This window comes from Phytophthora cinnamomi, assembly GCF_018691715.1.
Source record: "Phytophthora cinnamomi strain GKB4 chromosome Unknown Contig47, whole genome shotgun sequence".
Lineage (NCBI taxonomy): Eukaryota > Oomycota > Peronosporomycetes > Peronosporales > Peronosporaceae > Phytophthora > Phytophthora cinnamomi.
Genome location: NW_027150980.1, coordinates 251,149 through 270,674, shown reverse-complemented (window position 1 = coordinate 270,674; position 19,526 = coordinate 251,149). Strand labels below are relative to the sequence as shown.

At 52.1% G+C, this 19,526-nt stretch overlaps 6 protein-coding genes across 6 annotated transcripts; 4 read left to right on the top strand and 2 right to left on the bottom strand.

Moving 5' to 3' along the window:
- Window positions 1–1,938: 1,938 nt before the first annotated feature.
- IUM83_15878 (arabinan endo-1) lies at window positions 1,939–3,058 on the top strand (the record flags this gene model as incomplete). The annotated part of the gene is made up of 3 exons (XM_067940721.1): window positions 1,939–2,205; window positions 2,273–2,882; window positions 2,973–3,058. 3 exons carry the CDS (start codon window positions 1,939–1,941, stop codon window positions 3,056–3,058), a joined length of 963 nt encoding a protein of 320 aa, XP_067790340.1.
- Window positions 3,059–5,451: 2,393 nt separating this feature from the next.
- On the bottom strand, window positions 5,452–6,561 carry IUM83_15877 (arabinan endo-1; the record flags this gene model as incomplete). Its single annotated transcript, XM_067940720.1, has 3 exons — window positions 5,452–5,537; window positions 5,619–6,225; window positions 6,286–6,561. The coding sequence occupies 3 exons, from the start codon at window positions 6,559–6,561 to the stop codon at window positions 5,452–5,454; spliced, it is 969 nt and encodes a 322-aa protein (XP_067790336.1).
- Window positions 6,562–7,521: 960 nt separating this feature from the next.
- IUM83_15876 (Arabinan endo-1,5-alpha-L-arabinosidase A precursor) lies at window positions 7,522–8,212 on the bottom strand (the record flags this gene model as incomplete). Its single annotated transcript, XM_067940719.1, has 3 exons — window positions 7,522–7,706; window positions 7,766–8,129; window positions 8,198–8,212. The coding sequence occupies 3 exons, from the start codon at window positions 8,210–8,212 to the stop codon at window positions 7,522–7,524; spliced, it is 564 nt and encodes a 187-aa protein (XP_067790333.1).
- Window positions 8,213–11,978: 3,766 nt separating this feature from the next.
- Window positions 11,979–13,181, top strand: IUM83_15875 (Pectate lyase; the record flags this gene model as incomplete). Its single annotated transcript, XM_067940718.1, has 2 exons — window positions 11,979–12,509; window positions 12,615–13,181. The coding sequence occupies 2 exons, from the start codon at window positions 11,979–11,981 to the stop codon at window positions 13,179–13,181; spliced, it is 1,098 nt and encodes a 365-aa protein (XP_067790334.1).
- A 704-nt stretch (window positions 13,182–13,885) lies between these two features.
- On the top strand, window positions 13,886–15,000 carry IUM83_15874 (arabinan endo-1; the record flags this gene model as incomplete). The annotated part of the gene is made up of 3 exons (XM_067940717.1): window positions 13,886–14,155; window positions 14,230–14,842; window positions 14,915–15,000. 3 exons carry the CDS (start codon window positions 13,886–13,888, stop codon window positions 14,998–15,000), a joined length of 969 nt encoding a protein of 322 aa, XP_067790335.1.
- Window positions 15,001–17,950: 2,950 nt separating this feature from the next.
- Window positions 17,951–19,067, top strand: IUM83_15873 (Arabinan endo-1,5-alpha-L-arabinosidase A precursor; the record flags this gene model as incomplete). Its single annotated transcript, XM_067940716.1, has 3 exons — window positions 17,951–18,220; window positions 18,295–18,907; window positions 18,982–19,067. The coding sequence occupies 3 exons, from the start codon at window positions 17,951–17,953 to the stop codon at window positions 19,065–19,067; spliced, it is 969 nt and encodes a 322-aa protein (XP_067790338.1).
- Between the last annotated feature and the right edge of the window lie 459 nt (window positions 19,068–19,526).

The following is a 19,526-nucleotide window of genomic DNA, read 5'->3' as shown; positions in this document are numbered from 1 at the left end:
TCACTTCGCGTGGAAAACTACCTTTGCAGCATTCAATCAGATTAGGGGTCAATGTGGTTCATTTGGTTAAGGTCAAAGGCATGAAGATGCCTTGCCTTGCTTGAGAGGCAAGGTGCCGAGTGGCAACCCCCGAAATGGCCATATCCAAATGACCTACATTGACCTCGTTGAATCTGACCCAACTAAGTAGGTATACTGATTGTGCTCGAGGCCGATAGGCGTACCGAGTGCTCAACTGTATGGTCGAGCGGAGCGTAAGCTCGAAGGCATTACCGGCAGCGTCAGGGCCGCTCACCAGGTGTACCGAGTGCTCGACTGTATGGTCGAGCGGAGCGTAAGCTCGAAGGCATTACCCGGCAGCGTCAGGGCCGCTCACCAGGTGTACCGAGTGCTCGACTGTATGGTCGAGCGGAGCGTATGCTCGAAGGCATTACCCGGCAGCGTCAGGGCCGCTCACCAGGCAAACCGAAAACTGGTTGTTGCGCGCTTTGGTTGTCGTCGGTGGAGTGTTGCGGCCACGTATCCAATGGCTGGGTGCTTGTGTGGAGAAGTGAGAAGCCCCCGAAGAAATGTAAATCGAGCTTCGTAGTGGGTGTACCGCACCGTGCGCATAAATGACGGAGAAGGACTTCCAGACATTGTACTTGGTCATGGCGCCGACGTTCCAGTTTCCCGTCTCTCAGCTTGCTGGCGTCGCGGACCATGACATGGATCTGAGTGTTGTACTGCTTCTGGTGCTTCTGGTGCTTCTAGTGCTTCTTCTGGTGCTTCTTCCGGTGCGCTTTCTTGTGCGTCTTCTTGTGCTTCGTTTGGCGCTTCGTCTTGTGCTTGGTTTGCGAGTTGCCGCACGACCAGCCGACCGTGACGTGGTCCACGGAGCCCTCCTTGAGCGTGCAAGCCGAGACGTCATCCGCACGGTCCGTCGTCACCTTGGGGACCAACATGGAGCCGCGCCGAAACCAGTGGCACGGCTCTATGCCGAGCTCCAAACGAAAGCATCCGTGCCTTGGGAACATCCACCAGGAAGCAGAGCGAGGACGTAGCGGCCACCGCGGCGTCCACCACCAGCAGCTCGCTCCCGTGCCGTGCGTGATTCAGCAGGATAGACGAGAGCACGTAGCGATGGGCTCCGCTTGCCTCCTACAACTACGCCGATATGGCAGACGTGGTGCTGGACGCAACGCTGGTGAAACGCCCACAGCACTTGTACGGCGGCGCGGTCGTGAGGGCTTGATTCCCGCGTCGACGTAACTCCAAATGAACCACGACAGGAAGGGGGGCCAAGATTCCTGGTCCAGGATCGGCATTGGCTAGCCCACCTACCCATTTTCTGCACAACTAGATGTTGGGTCTTCAATTTGAGGACTTGGTCGTAATGTCTTCATTCTGCTTCAAAACATCTTTTCCCCAGCTTCGTCCGCTTGCTCATTCCGCCTTGCTTCAACACTGCACTCACTTCGCGTGGAAAACTACCGTTGTGCATTTTGTGCTTGCGGGCAACAATGATTCAGGAGATGACAAAGTTTACGCACGCCGTCCATTCTAGATAGACTACTGTACCTACTCACGGCCAGTGAAATGCATAGACCATACAGCACGCGCTTGACATGCTTACACCACCCAAGCGGGTTGGTTCTCGATTTCTCCAGACTACCTACCAAGTACTGTATGTGCAGAATCATTAGACGAACCAATTGCACGCGTTGATGTTGCTCGATATCCACCTGTCGTTCTGACACCATCGCCGTTTGTCTTGGCGGAAATGCACCAAAGGCCAAACGTGCTTGTGCCTTTACTCGGATACTTAATGATAGGATTCTGCTAGCAAGAGCTGCATTCGAGTGCGGATCCAGCTCTTCTATAGCGAGGACAACATGCACCCGAATAGTTTCAGTCCCTCACTCTCAAATTCACCGTCTAGCGGACACTCGACGAGCTATGAAATTTTCACTCACAGGGCTGGCGTTGCTATTAATAGCAGCAGGTGTAGCCGGCTACTCAAACCCGGAGACTTGCACAGGTACCTGCACCAACACACACGATCCGTCCATCATTCGCCGTTCCGACGGCACGTACTTCCGTTTCTCGACGGGCAACAAGATCGCAGTGCACTCTGCCCCAGACATTACCGGCCCATGGACGTATTTGGGTGCTGCCGTGCCCGACGGTTCCATCATTGAATTGGACGGCAATGATGATCTCTGGGTACGCGCCACGACATCAGAGTTCGTACAGAGCTTCGTGAAATTGACTGCTTGGGTTGTATCTGTAGGCACCTGACGTTCATCTAGTTGGCGACGAATACTACCTCTACTACTCGGTGAGCACGTTCGGCTCGCAAAACTCAGCAATCGGCCTGACGCGCTCGTCTACCATGGACATCGATACGTGGACGGACTATGGCAGCACGGGGGTTACCAGCTCGTCGTCGAAGGCGTACAACGCTATTGACCCAAACCTCATTGACGTTGACGGAACGTACTACCTCAACTTTGGCAGCTACTGGCAGGACATCTACCAGGTCGAAATGAAGGCCACGCCCACCAAGTCCACAGGGTCGGCCTCTCAGGTCGCTTTCACGTCCGATAACGAGGTGCTAGAGGGGTCGTACATGATCAAGTACGGCGACTACTACTACCTGTTCATGTCGAAGGGCCAGTGCTGCAGTTATAATACGTCCAAGCCAGCTGCAGGAAAGGAGTACCGCATCCTAGTGTGTCGCTCCTCCAAGGCCACGGGTGGCTTCGTGGACAAGGATGGAGTGGACTGCACCAACGGTGGTGGCACCGTTGTGCTCGAGTCGCACGATGAGGTTTACGGGCCCGGTGGTCAGGGCGTCTATGACGATCCGACCTATGGGCCAGTTCTGTATTACCATTACGGTAAGCGTTTGGGGATCCTTGTTCCATTTCGTTCGCATATTTCGCCGGTAACCTGAGCTGACTTATTATCTTTGGTGTGTTTTGTGGAAGTGAACACTACGATTGGGTATGCCGATGGCGACAAGCGCTTCGGATGGAACTACCTTGACTTCTCCAGCGGGTGGCCGACTGTGTAGTACTTGTGTGGGCACCCAACGTGTCCTGTTGACACTACAATTGTGGCAGTGATCGTTTTGATACTTGTTAGATACAGCTGTTGTGCTTTGCAAACGTTTTGTCGTTTTCACTGGCGCTCTTCTCCAGTTATAATAAATCGAGGTCAATAAAAAGGAAAGCTCAATTTATTTAGGCCGGCTAATAAGTCGGAGCTAGCGGTCGATCTCCTTTTGGATTTGATTATAACGAGGTCGATCTAAGGTAAAACAATCTTTTGTGCGTTTTGAAAACGCAAATCGAGTTAACGACTCGTTTTTATACCATGATTTGTGGAGTGTCGATCTCGATCTACGCCATAAAACAGGGCGACATTTTATCTGCAAAACAGGACGATACTGGTACTTCGTAGGACTTGGGCAGTCAGTTAATCTGAGTTTGGAGCTATTTAAATCTTAGAGGGTAGGCAAATCACATCTCGGACCAGTTCGATGATCGGACTCCGTCCGTTCACACAACAGGCTCCGGGTTGGGGCCCAAACAAAGTCGGTTTAGAACTGGTTGGTGGAGGAGTTCACGACGAAGAAGGGTACTCATTCAAGACATTTAATGGTAGTGAAGTTATCGAGAGCGTCATGCGTTCCTACGTAATCCATGTCTCCTCCTGTACTAGCTTTTATAATAGCAGGTCTCCAAAGAGTCCTCCGACAGGACCCTGTTGTACGCCTGCGTAGGACCTCAATCCCCGAATGTCGCGAAAATGGGCGCCGTTCGTCTTTTGACGTATCGCAAGTACTTCTTGCAATTCCCGTTCCTAATTATCCGTTAGTGCCCTGCTAATCTGCCCGTTAACCTAACCCACATCTGGAGATAGTCCTCTGGATTTTATCCAGAATCCCTACTAGGGGGCGACAAATGTCAAAGGATCACGATTGATTGAATGATTCTCCAACGCGTCCTAACCCACAAAAGACGTCATTTTATGTCGCGGCGACCCGAGCTAAGACGATGAAAGAACTCGTATCTAATGAAACGACTCACACTGGATTTCCTGCAATACTTCACGCCAACACAAGAGGCACTGACAGAAACAGAGAGGCTAGAAGCACAACTTACTTCATGATAAAATCCAGATTTTCTCCGTGCTTTAGCACGGCTTACTTGTTTTACAAGTCCGATTTGACAAAACAACTGAAAAACACAATAATACAGCACCCCACCCTCTAATAATGGTACTGCACAATTACTTAACAGGCGATCCAGTTAAGAAGAGGGAAAGAAGGGCCCAAAATGGGGAAAATCGTCGAGCCAAGTAATTGCGGTCTTTATTTTCAGGTCGTGAAACAAGCATCATCAGATAGATCGATATTTCAAACCTATAAATATGCTGTATTTATTCACTTGAACACAGCTCACATCTTAGCATGAGCGCTCGAAAACAGCGCCTCCGCCTGATTGCCCTTGGTGTGAATGCGATGCATGTCTAAATTCGGAAAACGAGGAGGTAGAGTGGTCTGCATTGCCCCATCTCTCCACAATGTGTCCCCATCTCTCCACAATGTGTAGCTTCGTCTCCACAAGGACGGCAAGACGGCGATGGGCTCGTGGGAGGGTGAGAACAATTTCTCCATCGCGCAGTTCGGCAGGGAGAGCGCGCAGCAAGCACCGCCTTCGGTCCTTGCACTCGGTCTCTGTGGCTCAGGTAATGAGCGGATAGATTCCGCCACCAGAGTCTTCTCGTCCCCCCTCCATTTGGAATTCTGCGCCACTGAGAAATCCCCCCTCCAACGCATCGAGACGTGCACGTGGCCGTCTGTACCACTATCAAATGTCTCATACCTCCAAATCCCTACAAATGCTTCAAACAGCGCTAGTATCGGCATGCTGCTTGCATGCCTTGCCATGGCACAACCAGTGCAGCTACGAAAGCCGGGCTTGATTCATTCGTCATTAGAAATTCTAGTTATGTTCCGACTAAAATTTCATTGAAATAGGACAATTTCCGCATTTAATTTTTTTTTAGTTTCCCCCAAAAAAGTCCCCCTCTTAGCTGGATCGCCTGTTAAGCAGTGGTTTATACTGCTCATCTAAATCCGGACTATTTTTATACAGCCATAAATAGTCTCAACTGATTATTTTTACTAATTCTAAATCCAGACTTTTTAGGATCTGAACAGATCCTATCGATCGGCGTATTTTTGACATTTTTGACAACCGATCGCTCTGTTGTATTTTCGACATTTTTGACACTTTGACAATCGATCGCTCTGTCGTATTTTTGACAATTATTTTGACGGGGGAAGTTATCGACGACAGGGGGGGGGGGGGGGGGGGGGCAAACACAGTGTCCAGTCACAACAAAACGCGTTTTGCCGCTCAACTTTGCTTGTCCGAACGAAATTTGTGACGGGGTTGTCTACACAACCGGCCACCCACTGGAGAAGTCGATCGTGTTCCAGCCGAAGCGCTTGTCACCATCGGCATATCCAATCGTAATGTTCACTTCAGCAAGACATCAGACAATAAAATAAGTCAGTCAGTTCACGGCAGGACCAAATCGGCTCAGATCACACAAATGCTTACCGTAGTGGTAGTACAAGATAGGTCCGAACTTCGGGTCATTGTAGACACCCTGCCCTCCAGGTCCGTAAACATCATCGTGCGTCTCGAGCACAACGGTACCTCCGTCCTTCGTGCAGTCCACGCCGTCCTTGTCCACGAAGCCACCTGTGACAGTGGAAGAGCGACACGCGAGGATCCGGTACTCCTTTCCTTTAGCTGGCATGGTCTTGTCGTAAGTGCAGCACTTGCCCTTCGACATGAACAGGTAGTAGTAGTCGCCGTGTTGGAAGATGAAAGGGCCTTCGAGTACCTCGAAGTCAGACGTAAAGCCAATCTGAACTGGATCAGAGCTCGACAGAAACGGTGGGTTGCGCATGTGAGCTTGGTGAATGCCTTGCCAGTAGCTACCGAAGGTTAGGTAGTAGTCTCCGTCTGCCTCGATCAAGTTGGGGTCGATGGCGTTGTACGGCTTGGTCGAGTCGCTTGTGATACTCGTAGAACCAGCATCCTCCCACGGACCGTCCAGGGAGCTCGACCGGGCAACACCGATAGCGGAGTTCTGCGTGCCAAAGCTGCTCACCGAGTAGTAGAGGTAGTAGAAGTCGCCGACCTTGTGTACGTCAGGAGCCTGCAGCCAGAATGCATTAGGATGGAAATACGCTGTGAGAGACCCAGAACTGCAGCTTACCCAGAGATCGTATCTGCCTTTCAGGTCGATGCTGGAACCGTCCGGAAGCGCAGGGCCTTTAAACTCCCACGGCCCCGTGATATCTGGCGCGCTATGAACCGATACGTTGTTTCCCGTGGAGAAGCGGTAGTACGTTCCGTTGGAGCTCTGGATGATGGACGGGTCGTGCGCGTTGGTGCAGATTCCAGAGCATTCACCAGGAGCGGCGTATCCGTTGACGACAGTCGTCACCAGGAGAGGGAGTCCCGCCGCAAACCACGCAAGAGTCTTGACCATTCTGGGCCTCGGTCTGAACTTCAGTCTTCGGTCTCTGAAGCCGGCGGAGAGAAAACGAAAGTGATCTGCCACGAAATGTGCGGAGCCCGGGACTTTGCATAGCTGTCTTTTGACCTGAGCTAGGGCACTGGCTTTGGAGCTGGATTATATAATACGACGGTCCCCATCCGAAAAGTCAAAATGAATAGAAGTGTTGCAGACAGGCTGTCAGGTCATTTCGGTCATTTTGGTCATTTTGGTCATTTCGGTTTTCGGTGTGAGCAGACCACCTCTGACACGCATTATCAGACATAGTGCAGTTACTTGTATGCTCGTGACGCAGTCAGTAGCATTGCGTTGGTATCTACAGCCTTGAATTTGTCAGGATAACAGGAAGAGTGCCCGTGCATATAAGCTCGATCCCGCACGGGACTCCGGGACTGTACATCTAGATTACTCTCCGTATATATGGAGCACTCCTGTGCCGCGTAAACAAGCGCAATACAATCAGCACTGCATTCCTCGAGTGCTCTCGCGGAAAAAAATATCCTGCAATACATTGCGTGTGCATTTCAGGGCTTTGGTACTGAAGTGATCTCTCACTCTTCTTGTGGGGTTCGTGGAATAGGATGACAATGATCTCAGGTGTCTATTTAACTTTAGTTAACAGCTTCCTGAAACGTTTTAAGCCACTGGGCATTCGACGGTTTCTGCCGCAGGTTGTCTGCAGGTTCGTGGAATTTGTTCACCAATTGCGCGAATCCGTGGGACGAATTGTACACATAACGCACCCGTCAATTCACGAGCTGATGCGGGGCCAACCGGTCGAGAAGTCCAGAGTGTTCCAGCCGAATCGTTTGTCTCCATCTGCGTACCCGACGCGCGTATCAACTGTGATATAATCATAGCCGCGAGAAATTCACAATGCACAAAGGTTAATGACGGACAAGAGCTGGTAGAGCAGTTCGACTTACCGTAGTGCTAATACAGCACTGGTCCATAGGTCGGGTCGTCATATATGCCTTGTCCACCAGGCGCGTAGAAGTAGCCTTCCGACGCTCGAACTACACTCTCGCCGCCACTCCTGTAATCCTGGCCACTCTGGTCGACGAAGCCGCCAGTAGGGGACGGCGATCGGCACACAAGAATACTGTACTCTTTGCCCGCTGCCGGACGGGATTTGTCAAGGTTGCAGCATTGCCCCTTCGACATGAAAAGATAGTACAGTAGTAGTTGCTGTAGTAAAATATGTACGCTGCTTCCAACACCTGGTAGTCGCCCGTGAATCCGATCTGGTACGGGGAACTGCAGGGCATCACTGGCGGATCTCGCATGGGGGCTTGGTAAAGTCCCTGCCAGTAGCTCCCGAAGCTCAGGTAGTACGCGCCGTTGACTTCGATGAAGCTTGGGTCGATTGCATTGTAGGGCTTGTTGGAGTTGCTGACGACGCCGATGGTCCCGCGGTCCACCCACGTACCAACGTCCATTGTGCGGGAGCGCGCGAGGCCAATCGCGGAGTCTTGTGTGCCAAATGTGCTCACCGAGTAGTAAAGGTAGTACCAGTTGCCGACTTTGCGGACGTCGGGGGCCTAGAATACCACGCAGAACGAATGGCAAGCAAGTGGTTAGTTAGGACCCTACTTGGCGCCAAGCATACCCACCCAGATGTCATCTTTTTCCGTTGAGATTGACGATTGAGGCTGCGCGCAGAGCCGCCCCTTTGTACGTCCAGGGGCCCGTCAGTGCGGGTGCAGTGTGGACGGCGATCCTGCCGCCTGTGGAGAAGCGGAAGTAAGTTCCATCGTCGCGACGGATAACGGATGGATCGTGGGCGTTGGTGCATGTGCCGGTGCACAGCTTGGGTTGGGCGTAGCCATCGACAGCAGTGCTCAACAGCCCAGTCAGCAGAACAAGGAGCGAGAGTCTTTCCACCATGGTTAACTGCCGATGAGGAGAAACGAAAATGAGGTCATGTGTTACCGTCAGCGCTGTTGTCGCGGTATTGGTCCGATGCCTGGTATCCGCACCAAAAGCATGGTCTAATCCACACGTTGAGACAGTTGAATCTTGAACTGCGCACGCGAAGTGCCTACCAGTTTGCTCTGTGACAACGTGACATCCAAAGTCCCAGGACCAAGTAAACAGTACACGTACATGTATGTTCAACCACTGTACATGTATTCATGTACAATATAGTTGAGCACGCCAGCACCAAAGGTTTTGGTCGTCTTGGCCAGCTTCTTCGCCGCCCACGGTGCGAACTTCGAGACAGCCGAGCTTCCCTTTTACTTCAATAGAGCTGTCGTCCCGTTGCGGGAGTGAAGCGAGCCGCCACAATCGCGACGCACGATCGACCCAATTAGCTCTTACATTCGGTCGAGGAGGTGGCTGCGTAGATGACCCCCTCACTGCTAGCCAACAGCGGCACTACCGTATTCTGGTAGTAGTTTCCTTCAGTGAGAACATACCCGTTTTCACCTAGTGCCCCGAGTTGTCTGCCCAGTAATTGTTGACTGCATGAGCAATGGCGTTAGCGTTGCTGGCGCCGCGAACCTTGGGAGAGCGCCCCCACGTCTAGTGAACGTAGTTGTTGATCATGCTCATCTTCGTATGTTTGCCATACAGGAGGAACGTCCAGTAGTGGCGGCCGTCGCACGACACACGATCATCGAAATCGGAGTTGCCGTCAAGGAGGCCACTCCAGTAGAAGATAACACGTCCTAACTGGTGTCCTAAACGTCCTATTTGTCCTAAAATCGCCCGTAATTTACGGTCACTATCGGTCACTAAACTGAAATTTTAGGACAACACAGTACGAATTAGGATAACTTCGTTTGTTTTATGTTGAATCTTGCACTTGTCGCAGTAAAGTATTTGAGCATTCAGTCATGCTTCGGGCGAGGGCGAGCGGATGCGAGCGCAAGCTTCACACAGTGCATTCACCCGTTTCCATCACCCGCCGATTAGGCGGGGGCGTGTCTGTGCGAGCGAGCGTAGCGAGCGCTGCAACCCGATTTTTTTTCCCCTAGACACCGCGCCTGGCCGAGTCGAGGGCTTCGCGTAAGGGGGTGGGCAGGCCGCGCAGCGGCGCTCCCCGAGCGTAGCGCAGCGAAGTGAGAGAGGGGCGGGCCCCCCGTCGCGAAGTCCGCAGGCGAGAGCCAACGCGCGAGTGTCCTGCCACTTAAGGGGTGATGCTTCTTAGTATTCTGACGATTGTCCTAATGTATTAATAAGTTGTATGCTATAGTAACAGTATAGTAGTACTGCCTGACCGTACTGTCCTATTGTCCTAATGTTCTAACGATAGAAAGTAGTAGTAAGTGTTTTATTATGGTTCCCTGGGTTGTCCTAAACGTCCTAACTGTCCTAATGTCCTAATTGTCCTAATGTCCTAATTGTCCTAATGTCCTAATTGTCCTAATGTCCTAATTGTCCTAATGTAGTCATCTGTAGTAGTAATCGGTGTCCTAACCGAGTTTAGGACAACCACTAGGACATAATTTAACACGCGTGTTTTTGGACGATTTATGTCTGGGTAATATTTGAATTTTAGGACAAATAGGACAGTTTAGGACGTCAGTTAGGACGAACTAAACGGCACCGCCACTCCGACATTATTGGCAACGATGAACTCGCGGCCGACGCGCGAAATCTTGATGTAGTCCAGCCAGATCTTGTACGTGGCCGTCGAGCCGTCGTTTCTGCCTCGCATGGAGGATGGCGCCACCTCCCCACACAAGGTGGCGGTTCAGCTCTGTGATGTGGATGTTCTGGACGATGATGCTATCGCCGGCGAGCGTCAGGCCCTTGCCCATGATCACACCCGTTACACCAATGCCACGAATGGTCTTGTTATCGGTCACAATAAGGCAGTTCTGCGCAGTATTATCGTACGTGATCTTGACGCTGGTGCCTCCGGAGCATCCGCCCGTGCCGGTCATGCCGCCGCTCGAGAGGATCACATCTTAGCTCTTGTAGCCGTTCTTCTTCGCCGTGTGCAGTCTGGACCGCATCCGTTCGTGGTCGTGGTACCCTCTGTGCCACGGAAGTCGAAAGTCTGGGTCAAAACGACCACTCGGGGCACGACATCCTTCAGGTACGCCGCGAGTTGGCTGGTCGACTTCGGGTAGACAGGTGCGGCATTGCCACCGTCCGTTGTACCCGCAGCGAAGCCGGGAGGCGAACTGATTGTGAAAGCGTCTGCGGAATTGACTAAGAGAGTCGTCGCGGCGATGAGAATGGACTGAAGAAACCACATCTTCGAGAGCTTGCTGGCGGTAGACCGAGGAGCTTGTGTCGCGCGATACAAATTGGAGAAAGACCACCACCCGCGACGGTCGCGAGGATGAAGGGTGGTGGACCGTCTTGGTGCTCGATAGCTAACCCGTTCGAACAGCGCGCACGTGTCTGATCCAGCCCCCAGCGTACCCGCTATTACATGTAAATACAGTATTAATAGCAGGCACTCGAGTGCGGACGACGGGACAGTTGTTCAACCAAGGGTTGTTGACCCGGCAATGCCACACACCGAAATGACTTCGGTAGATGAATCGATCCCACGGACAGCAAATCTTAGGAACCTTTTAGCTTCCCAGCACGCGTGGGCGTTGAACTCTCCGTGCATGATACACAGCACTTTGACGTGGAAGTATTCCGACGTTTGATCTTCTTGCAGTGCTACACTGCACGTAACACTCAACTACACAGTGTACGGTCTGTACACTACACTTTCTCGCTGGCCCCACCACACGCCTTGTAAAGTGAAGGCCACATTGTTGTTCCCTTCAGAGGGGATCCTGTGCGTGCAAATCTGCACCACGGTGCCCTGGTCGGACCCCGAAGTGCACATCGCGTCACCAACGTTTAATTAACCGTGTCTTTGCGGGCGTCACTCCCGGATTGTTAACTCTGGCCGGATGCCGTGAAGGCGACCAGCACGTGAATGGTGTCGCCAAGGCGTTGGCACGGCAGCATTAGGCGCCGCGCCGGTGTCGGCTTTCGCGCCCACGCTTCAATCAAGAGTTCATCACGTCGCGGTGCCCCTCCTCTCCATTTTATCGCCGCGTCGTGTGCGCGACTACCGGGAGAATCTTGCTAGTCGCATAGAGTTTGACACGAAGATGCGGCCAGCTGGATCGGCAGAGCTCAACAGATGCACGCAGCACGGGTGGAACCAAGTCAAGAGGCTGGTACCCGTGCCAGACCGATCACTTTGAACAGACCCAGAGGCTGTTCCTTGAGGTCAAAGATGCCTGGAGACACCTACGTGCTCGCATATTAGCAGGCAGACACTCTCCCCCTCTAACAGCGGGACACAGAGACGCCAGCCATGCCTTGGCGGCGTGATCGATGCTGTCTTGTCACCACCAGACCACATTCATCAATTCACTTTGCCCCCAACAAGTCTCGCCAAGTCAAACTCCCCTCTATCGTCGATAATGAAGTTTTTGCGCCCCGTTCTCGTCGCTGTGGTGGCTCTCGTCTCCCAGACGTCCGAAGCCTTCACAATCGGTTCAGCCACTGGTCTCGCTGCGGGCACGACGGGCGGCGGCAGCGCCACCGCCGTGTACCCGACCACGACCGCGCAGTTAGTCGCGTACCTGAAGGACTCAGTGCCCCGCGTGATCGTCCTGAACAAGACCTTCGACTTCCGCGGCACGGAAGGCACCACGACCGAAGCCGGCTGCCGGCCGGACTACACCCGCGAGTGCATCGCCAAGAACAACGGCTACAAGAGCCAGGATGTGATCCTGCAGAGCGGTGGCATGTCCAACACGGGCGGGTGCTCGGACGGCACCAGCGTCACGGTGACCTACAACAACGCCGCCATCACCCCGATGACGGTGACGAGCAACAAGACCCTCCGTGGCATCGGCACGACGGGCGTGATCATGGGCAAGGGTCTGTGGCTCAACGGTGACAACATCATCATCCAGAACGTCCACATCACGGAGCTGAATCGCCACTTGGTGTGGGGCGGCGACGCCTTCTACATCCAGGGCAGCAACGGCGGCTCGACGGCCATGAACAAGATCTGGCTGGACCACATCAAGGTCTCGCACGTCGGGCGCCAGTTCTTGACGACCAACGCTGCCAGCGTGTCGACCATGACCATCAGCAACTCGGACTTCGACGGCCGCACGGACTACTCCGCAACGTGCGACGGCCGCCACTACTGGACGTTCATCTTCTACGGCGAGAACACGCGCTTCAGCATGCTCAACAACTACATCCACTCGACGTCGGGCCGCTCGCCCAAGCTCGGCGGCGACAGCAGCGCCAACGTCGTCGCCCATATCGCCAACAACTACTGGGCGGACAACTCGGGCCACTCATTCGAGGTCGGCGTCAACGCGTGGATCCTCGCCGAGGGCAACTACTTCGAGGACACCACGTTGCCGCTGCTCACCGGCTCGGATGGCTACATGTACGCTGCCACCGCCACCACCGAGTGCAGCAGCTACCTCGGTCGCTCGTGCGCCGCTAACGTGGTGGACAACAGCGGGGCGTTCGGCTCTCGCAACGGTGCCACGGCCCTATCGAAGGTCAAGTCGTACTCGGCCATTTCGGGCTACAGCCCGCGGGCTGCCAAGCAGTGGAGCAAGACGACCAGCAACTTTGGCATCGGCGTGCTTAACTAACTTCGGTCCACTAGAGACGAGCTTGAGGATGTGAGGCCTCCGTATTTTGTTGTTTTCTGCGCCAACTAACGTCATTAAGACCAACTTTGTTTTATCAGGTTTGTGCTTTGTTCCAATTTCGTACGACCTAGTATGCTTGGTGTGAAGAGGTCATTTTGCCTTGCTCCACTTGTTTGCGATCTCATCGTTTCCTTCCTTGCTATGGCTCTCAACTGACGGGTTCCCGTCACTCTGAACTCAATGCACTTTTGCTCCACCGTCAGTCTTCGTATACACGTATTATACATGGTTCGGCCGATAAAGACTCATCGCTGGTCGTAAGCTGCGTCGGACCTGACCTCTACATCTTTGTGTTCCGTATGAGCAGCAGGTCAACAAATGCTCCAGCACGCACAGAAAAATGCTTCAAGCTTGTCAACGTTGAAGCGCAGTCGCCGCTGCTGTCGAGTCCGACCGGCGTCGTCGATCCATCTGAGATCCAAAGGCATCCTCTCTCGTGCGATTGTCGTGCCTGCTGTTGCCGGTAGAGCGCGTCACGTGCCGCCTTGCCGCCCGAAGCCAAACTGCTCCATGCCGGTCATTTATGCCTGCCAGCTGGTCCGTGACAGCGTTCGCCAAGGAGGCACAGTTCAGGGAGGTTCTCTACAGCTCCGAGGCTGCTCGGCAGGCGCGGACTTTCACACTCTGGCATTCACCTCGAAAGGATGAAGGTGCTCTCTATCCTCATCGCTCTACCGCTGCTATTCGCCGGAGTTGTCAAAGGGTATGCTAGCCCGGAGACGTGCACCGGTACCTGCACCAACGCGCACGACCCGTCCATCATTCGACGGGATGACGGCACATACTTCCGATTTTCCACAGGCAACAAGATCGCCATCCACTCGGCCCCAGCGCTGACGGGTCCGTGGACGTACCTCGGAGCTGCAGTTCCTGGCGGCTCGAAGATCAACCTGGCGGGCAAAGATGATCTATGGGTAAGCTCGCTGCACCTTTCGTCTTTGGTCCTACAACACCGGACTAAACCCTCATTGCCGATTTTGTTATATAGGCCCCGGACGTTCACAAGGTTGGCGACTACTATTACCTCTACTACTCCGTGAGCTCCTTTGGGTCGCAGAACTCGGCTATCGGTCTCACGCGGTCCAAAACCATGGAGGCGGGCTCGTGGACCGACCTGGGCAGCGTCGGTGTCACGAGCGACTCCTCGAAGGAGTACAACGCCATCGACCCGAACCTGTTCCAGGTAGGCAACCAGTACTTCCTCAACTTTGGAAGCTACTGGCAGGATCTCTATCAGGTGAAGATGAAGTCTACCCCAACGAAAACGGCAGGCGAAACTGCCTATCAGATGGCGTTCACCTCCAACTACGAGGTCGTGGAGGCCGCGTACATGTTCGCGTACAACAGCTATTACTACCTCTTTTTCTCCAAGGGCTCGTGCTGCGGATACGACAAGACCCGTCCCGCGAAGGGCAAGGAGTACCGCATCCTCGTGTGCCGCTCCCAGCACGCCACCTCCGGCTTCGTCGACAAGAGCGGCAATGACTGCAAAAACAACGGCGGTACTGTCGTTCTTGAATCGCATGACTATGTCTATGGTCCGGGAGGCCAGGGCGTCTACAACGACCCGAAGTACGGCCCCGTGGTTTACTACCACTACGGTACGGTGCGCATTTACTTGCCTTTGTATGGGCAACGTACGCTAACTTTTGATTTTTCGCTGAATTGTGCAGTGGATACCCGCATCGGCTACGCAGATGGGGATAAGAAGTTTGGTTGGAATCAGCTGGATTTCTCGAGTGGTTGGCCCACCGTATAACGGGTCTGTGTACGGATGTTCACGCCCGTGCATACGAATACATGTACCATATACATGTATGGTACATAACGTGGACCGTAGCGCTTTCAGAGCGTGTCAGTATGTACCGGTAGGTACTGTACAAAGAACTCCACTCCATCGCGTATTTTTAACAGGCGATCCAGTGGGGGACTATTTTGGGGGAAACAAAAACAAAAATTAAATGCGGAAATTGTTCTATTTCAATGAAATTTTAGTCGGAACATAACTAGAATTTCTAATGACGAATGAATCAAGTCCGGCTTTCGTAGCTGCACTGGTTGTGCCATGGCAAGGCATTGCCGATACTAGCGCTGTTTGACGCATTTGTAGGGATTTGGAGGTATGAGACATTTGATAGTGGTACAGACGGCCACGTGCACGTCTCGATGCGTTGGAGGAGGGGATTTCTCAGTGGCGCAGAATTCCAAATGGAGGGGGGACGAGAAGACTCTGGTGGCGGAATCTATCCGCTCATTACCTGAGCCACAGAGACCGAGTGCGAACTGCGCGATGGAGAAATTGTTCTCACCCTCCCACGAGCCCATCGCCGTCTTGCCGTCCTTGTGGAGACGAAGCTACACATTGTGGAGAGATGGGGACACATTGTGGAGAGATGGGGCAATGCAGACCACTCTACCTCCTCGTTTTCCGAATTTAGACATGCATCGCATTCACACCAAGGGCAATCAGGCGGAGGCGCTGTTTTCGAGCGCTCATGCTAAGATGTGAGCTGTGTTCAAGTGAATAAATACAGCATATTTATAGGTTTGAAATATCGATCTATCTGATGATGCTTGTTTCACGACCTGAAAATAAAGACCGCAATTACTTGGCTCGACGATTTTCCCCATTTTGGGCCCTTTTTTCCCTCTTCTTAACTGGATCGCCTGTTAATACCAGGCTTCGCCAATTAAGGTGTGTAAATGTCGGTACAAGTAATGTCGCTTTTGACATTGTAAGCGACAGTGTTCAGACTTTATTTTTATCCTACATGTGTAGTACGTACTACTGTAACGTTAAGTTTATCGACGCCCTGCAGATCTAACGCGATCTTCAGACGACCCAATACCTACTGTACATGTGGCCGATGTGTGTTTTCCTAGCCCTGCTGGTACAAACAGCTTGAATACTTGTGCCTAGCGATGTCGCTGTACTACTGTGTGTAGTACGTTTTAACCTTCTTTTATATATTTACATGTATACTTATAGTTACCTATTATGTACCGTGCGTACGCGGCAGCACGGGGTCTGATTGAGAAGGCTTATTATGCCTTGCAATGCGTTTGTCGTTTTCACCTAGTGTATTGCCCAAGTTATAATTTCTGGCGCCCGATATAAAAACAAATGGCCACTAACTCGACCAAGTTATTTTCACCAGCCTCGATATCGATCTCGATTTACGCTACCTGTGGTCGAATTGCTGATCCAAAAACGCAATTCGGGCCGATTTATTTTAAATCGCGATTGCTGTGTACGGATTATAATACCTCGCTTTATATATATATATAATTTGCAATTGGACACTTACATCTGGAGTGGTCGGCAGATCGCGCTGCCGATCTGTCGAAGCACCGCAGTTTCCGAAAACCTTCATCGTGCACAAGTGCAGCATGCACTCTATCGACTACCGTTGACGAGCTGTTTTTCTTATGCATGTGTATGGAATCTGTATGCAGTATGTTAGCGATATATTTTGGCCTAACGTGCGAACACTGCAACGTTGGTACAAGTTGTTTTTGACCGATGGTGTGGTTGATGAAGGAGATCGAACTAACCGCTCGTCGCGTTGGCCGAGTGTCGTGGTTACCCGTGTTCGAAAGTACGTGAAAGCGCACCCTACATTTTATTTAGAGGAGCTACAGCAGTTCATACGAAACGCTTTTCCTAAAGTGAAATGGTAGTGTAGTATCATGTGGTCTTACATGGCGGGGAGCAGCTCGCGCCAAAGAGAAGCGGAAAGCCGAGTGATGCAGGAGCCGCACGTGCACTCACAGACGAAGCTAATGAGCCGTTAAACACATCCAATAGAGCAGTACCGGAGTAGCAGTGGCCGGCGACGTTACCTCGGTGTCCTGAGAACCAACGATGCGCCCGTTATGTTAAGTAGGAAGAGGTGGTGCGACTTACCTACGCCTGGAGGTCGATTTACTACCGTCTCGCATTTTTATGTCTTCGAATTATTTTATCTCAGAGATCGATCTAAGCCATAAATCCGAGCGACAAAATATCTGCAAACCACAATACATGTAATACACGTCCTGTATACGTTCCATCTGCTATGCCGGCAGGAGCGTTGACGAGTCGTCGTCGCGCAGACAAACTCCGCTCCAAGTGGAAGCAATTCTTAGTTGTAATTAGTGCACCAACTGGAATTCGCGAAGAGATAAATATGCGGTTCTGAGGTAAGACTGTGCATATTAGTGACACGCAAGTTTAAATTTCCGATTAGAGCTTCAATAATTATTAATAGCATATAATGACATGACATGACATGACTAATTGGCGATAATGTAACAAATAATAGGCGTCTTTGGCCACTTCCAATTAGTTCAGATCTAGCTAAAGTTGTCTTCAGCGCAAAAGAACTTCACATGTGAATACACAATTTTTTGCCGATATTCTTTTGCCATAGCACACGTGGTAAGCCTCCGTTTTGTTGACCAGCTTTTTGCTGCTGTGACCACGGTGATGTGTTGATGCATCCCAAGTCTTGGACAAATCCAGTGCAGTCGAGCAACCAGCCGGAGCTGCAGATTCATCTGGCGAGTGTCCGGCAAGCTAATGTACATGTGCATCACGATACACACACGAACGACGTGTGATGGTAGAGACACGGCCTGATGTTGTTGTTGTTTTCTGCGCCTCACGGTTATTCGGGGCACTTCTAAATTCGCGCGCAACAGCGTTCAAGGCAAATCAATATTGAAACATGAAGCTCCTTTCAATTCTCGTCGGTCTTCCCCTCCTCTTCGCTGGCCTCGTTAACGGATACGCCAACCCCCAGGCATGCAGTGGCATTTGCACCAACGCCCACGACCCGTCCATCATCCGCCGCGATGACGGCACATACTTCCGTTTCTCGACCGGAAACAAGATTGCAATTCATTCTGCACCGGACCTGACGGGTCCGTGGACGTACTGCGGAGCTGCTGTGCCTAACGGTTCGAAGATCAACCTGAAGGGCAAGGATGACCTCTGGGTATGCTCCGTACAAATTGTTTTGTATCGACTAAATGAAACCGATGCTAACGCGTTCGTGTCTAATTGCTGTAGGCCCCCGAGGTGAACAAGATCGGAGACACGTACTACCTGTACTACTCAGTTAGCTCATTTGGAGTGCAAAATTCCGCCATCGGTCTAACGAAGTCCAAGACCATGGAGCCAGGCTCGTGGGTCGATGCGGGCAGCGTGGGTGTCACGAGCGATTCGTCGAAGAAGTACAACGCCATCGACCCGAACCTGATCCAGGTTGGCAACCAGTACTACCTCAACTTTGGTAGCTACTGGCAGGGCCTCCACCAGGTCAAGATGCAGTCGCCCCCGGCGAAGACCGCTAGCGGATCGGCTTCGCAGATCGCCTTCTCCTCCAACTACGAAGTGGTTGAGGCTGCTTTCGAGTTCGCGTACAACGGGTACTACTACCTCTTTTTCTCCAAGGGTTCGTGCTGCGGATACGACAAGACCCGTCCCACCAAGGGCAAGGAGTATCGCATCCTCGTGTGCCGTTCGAAGAGCCCGACTTCGGGTTTCGTGGACAAGAACGGAGTCGACTGCCGGAACAACGGCGGTTCGGTGGTGCTGGAGTCTCACGACTGGGTATACGGCCCGGGAGGCCAGGGTGTGTACAAGGACCCGAAGTACGGCCCCGTGCTGTACTACCACTACGGTACGTTGTCGTTTCCCCCTTTGCTCGTTTGATTCTGAAGTGCTCACTGTCTGTCAATCTCTCTTGTTGTGCAGTGGACACCCGCGTAGGTTACGCGGACGGTGACAAACGTTTTGGCTGGAACAAGCTCGACTTCTCGAGCGGCTGGCCGAGGGTGTAAATATACAAGGGAGTTATGGATCACAAATTTGTGCATGTCCATACTTAGAAAATCTTTGCTAGTGCGTTAGTCATAGAGCAACAAGTTTGTGTTAGTGATAAGTTTCAATTTGTGGTTGTGACACCGTCGAACTTTTTAATATGCAAACAGTACGTGAAAGTCTCAGTCTGAGGCCACCTACTTGCTATCGCGATTTATCGAGGAATTGTTTGTTTGGTACTGTACCTATGTATATGTATAGCAATTAATTGTTCGACTAGTTCGTGCGCGAAAATGGTCATAGGGGGTGTTGAAGGAGACGAGGAGCGCGAAAACAAGGCTGGGCCTATGGATTCATGGCTTGCGACAATAAACGCTAATGTACGTCACCAGTACCTCAGAATGCTATTTACCACGTACATGTAATATGCACTTGTACATGATGTAGAAACTTTAAAACAGCGCGCTAAAACCGAAAAT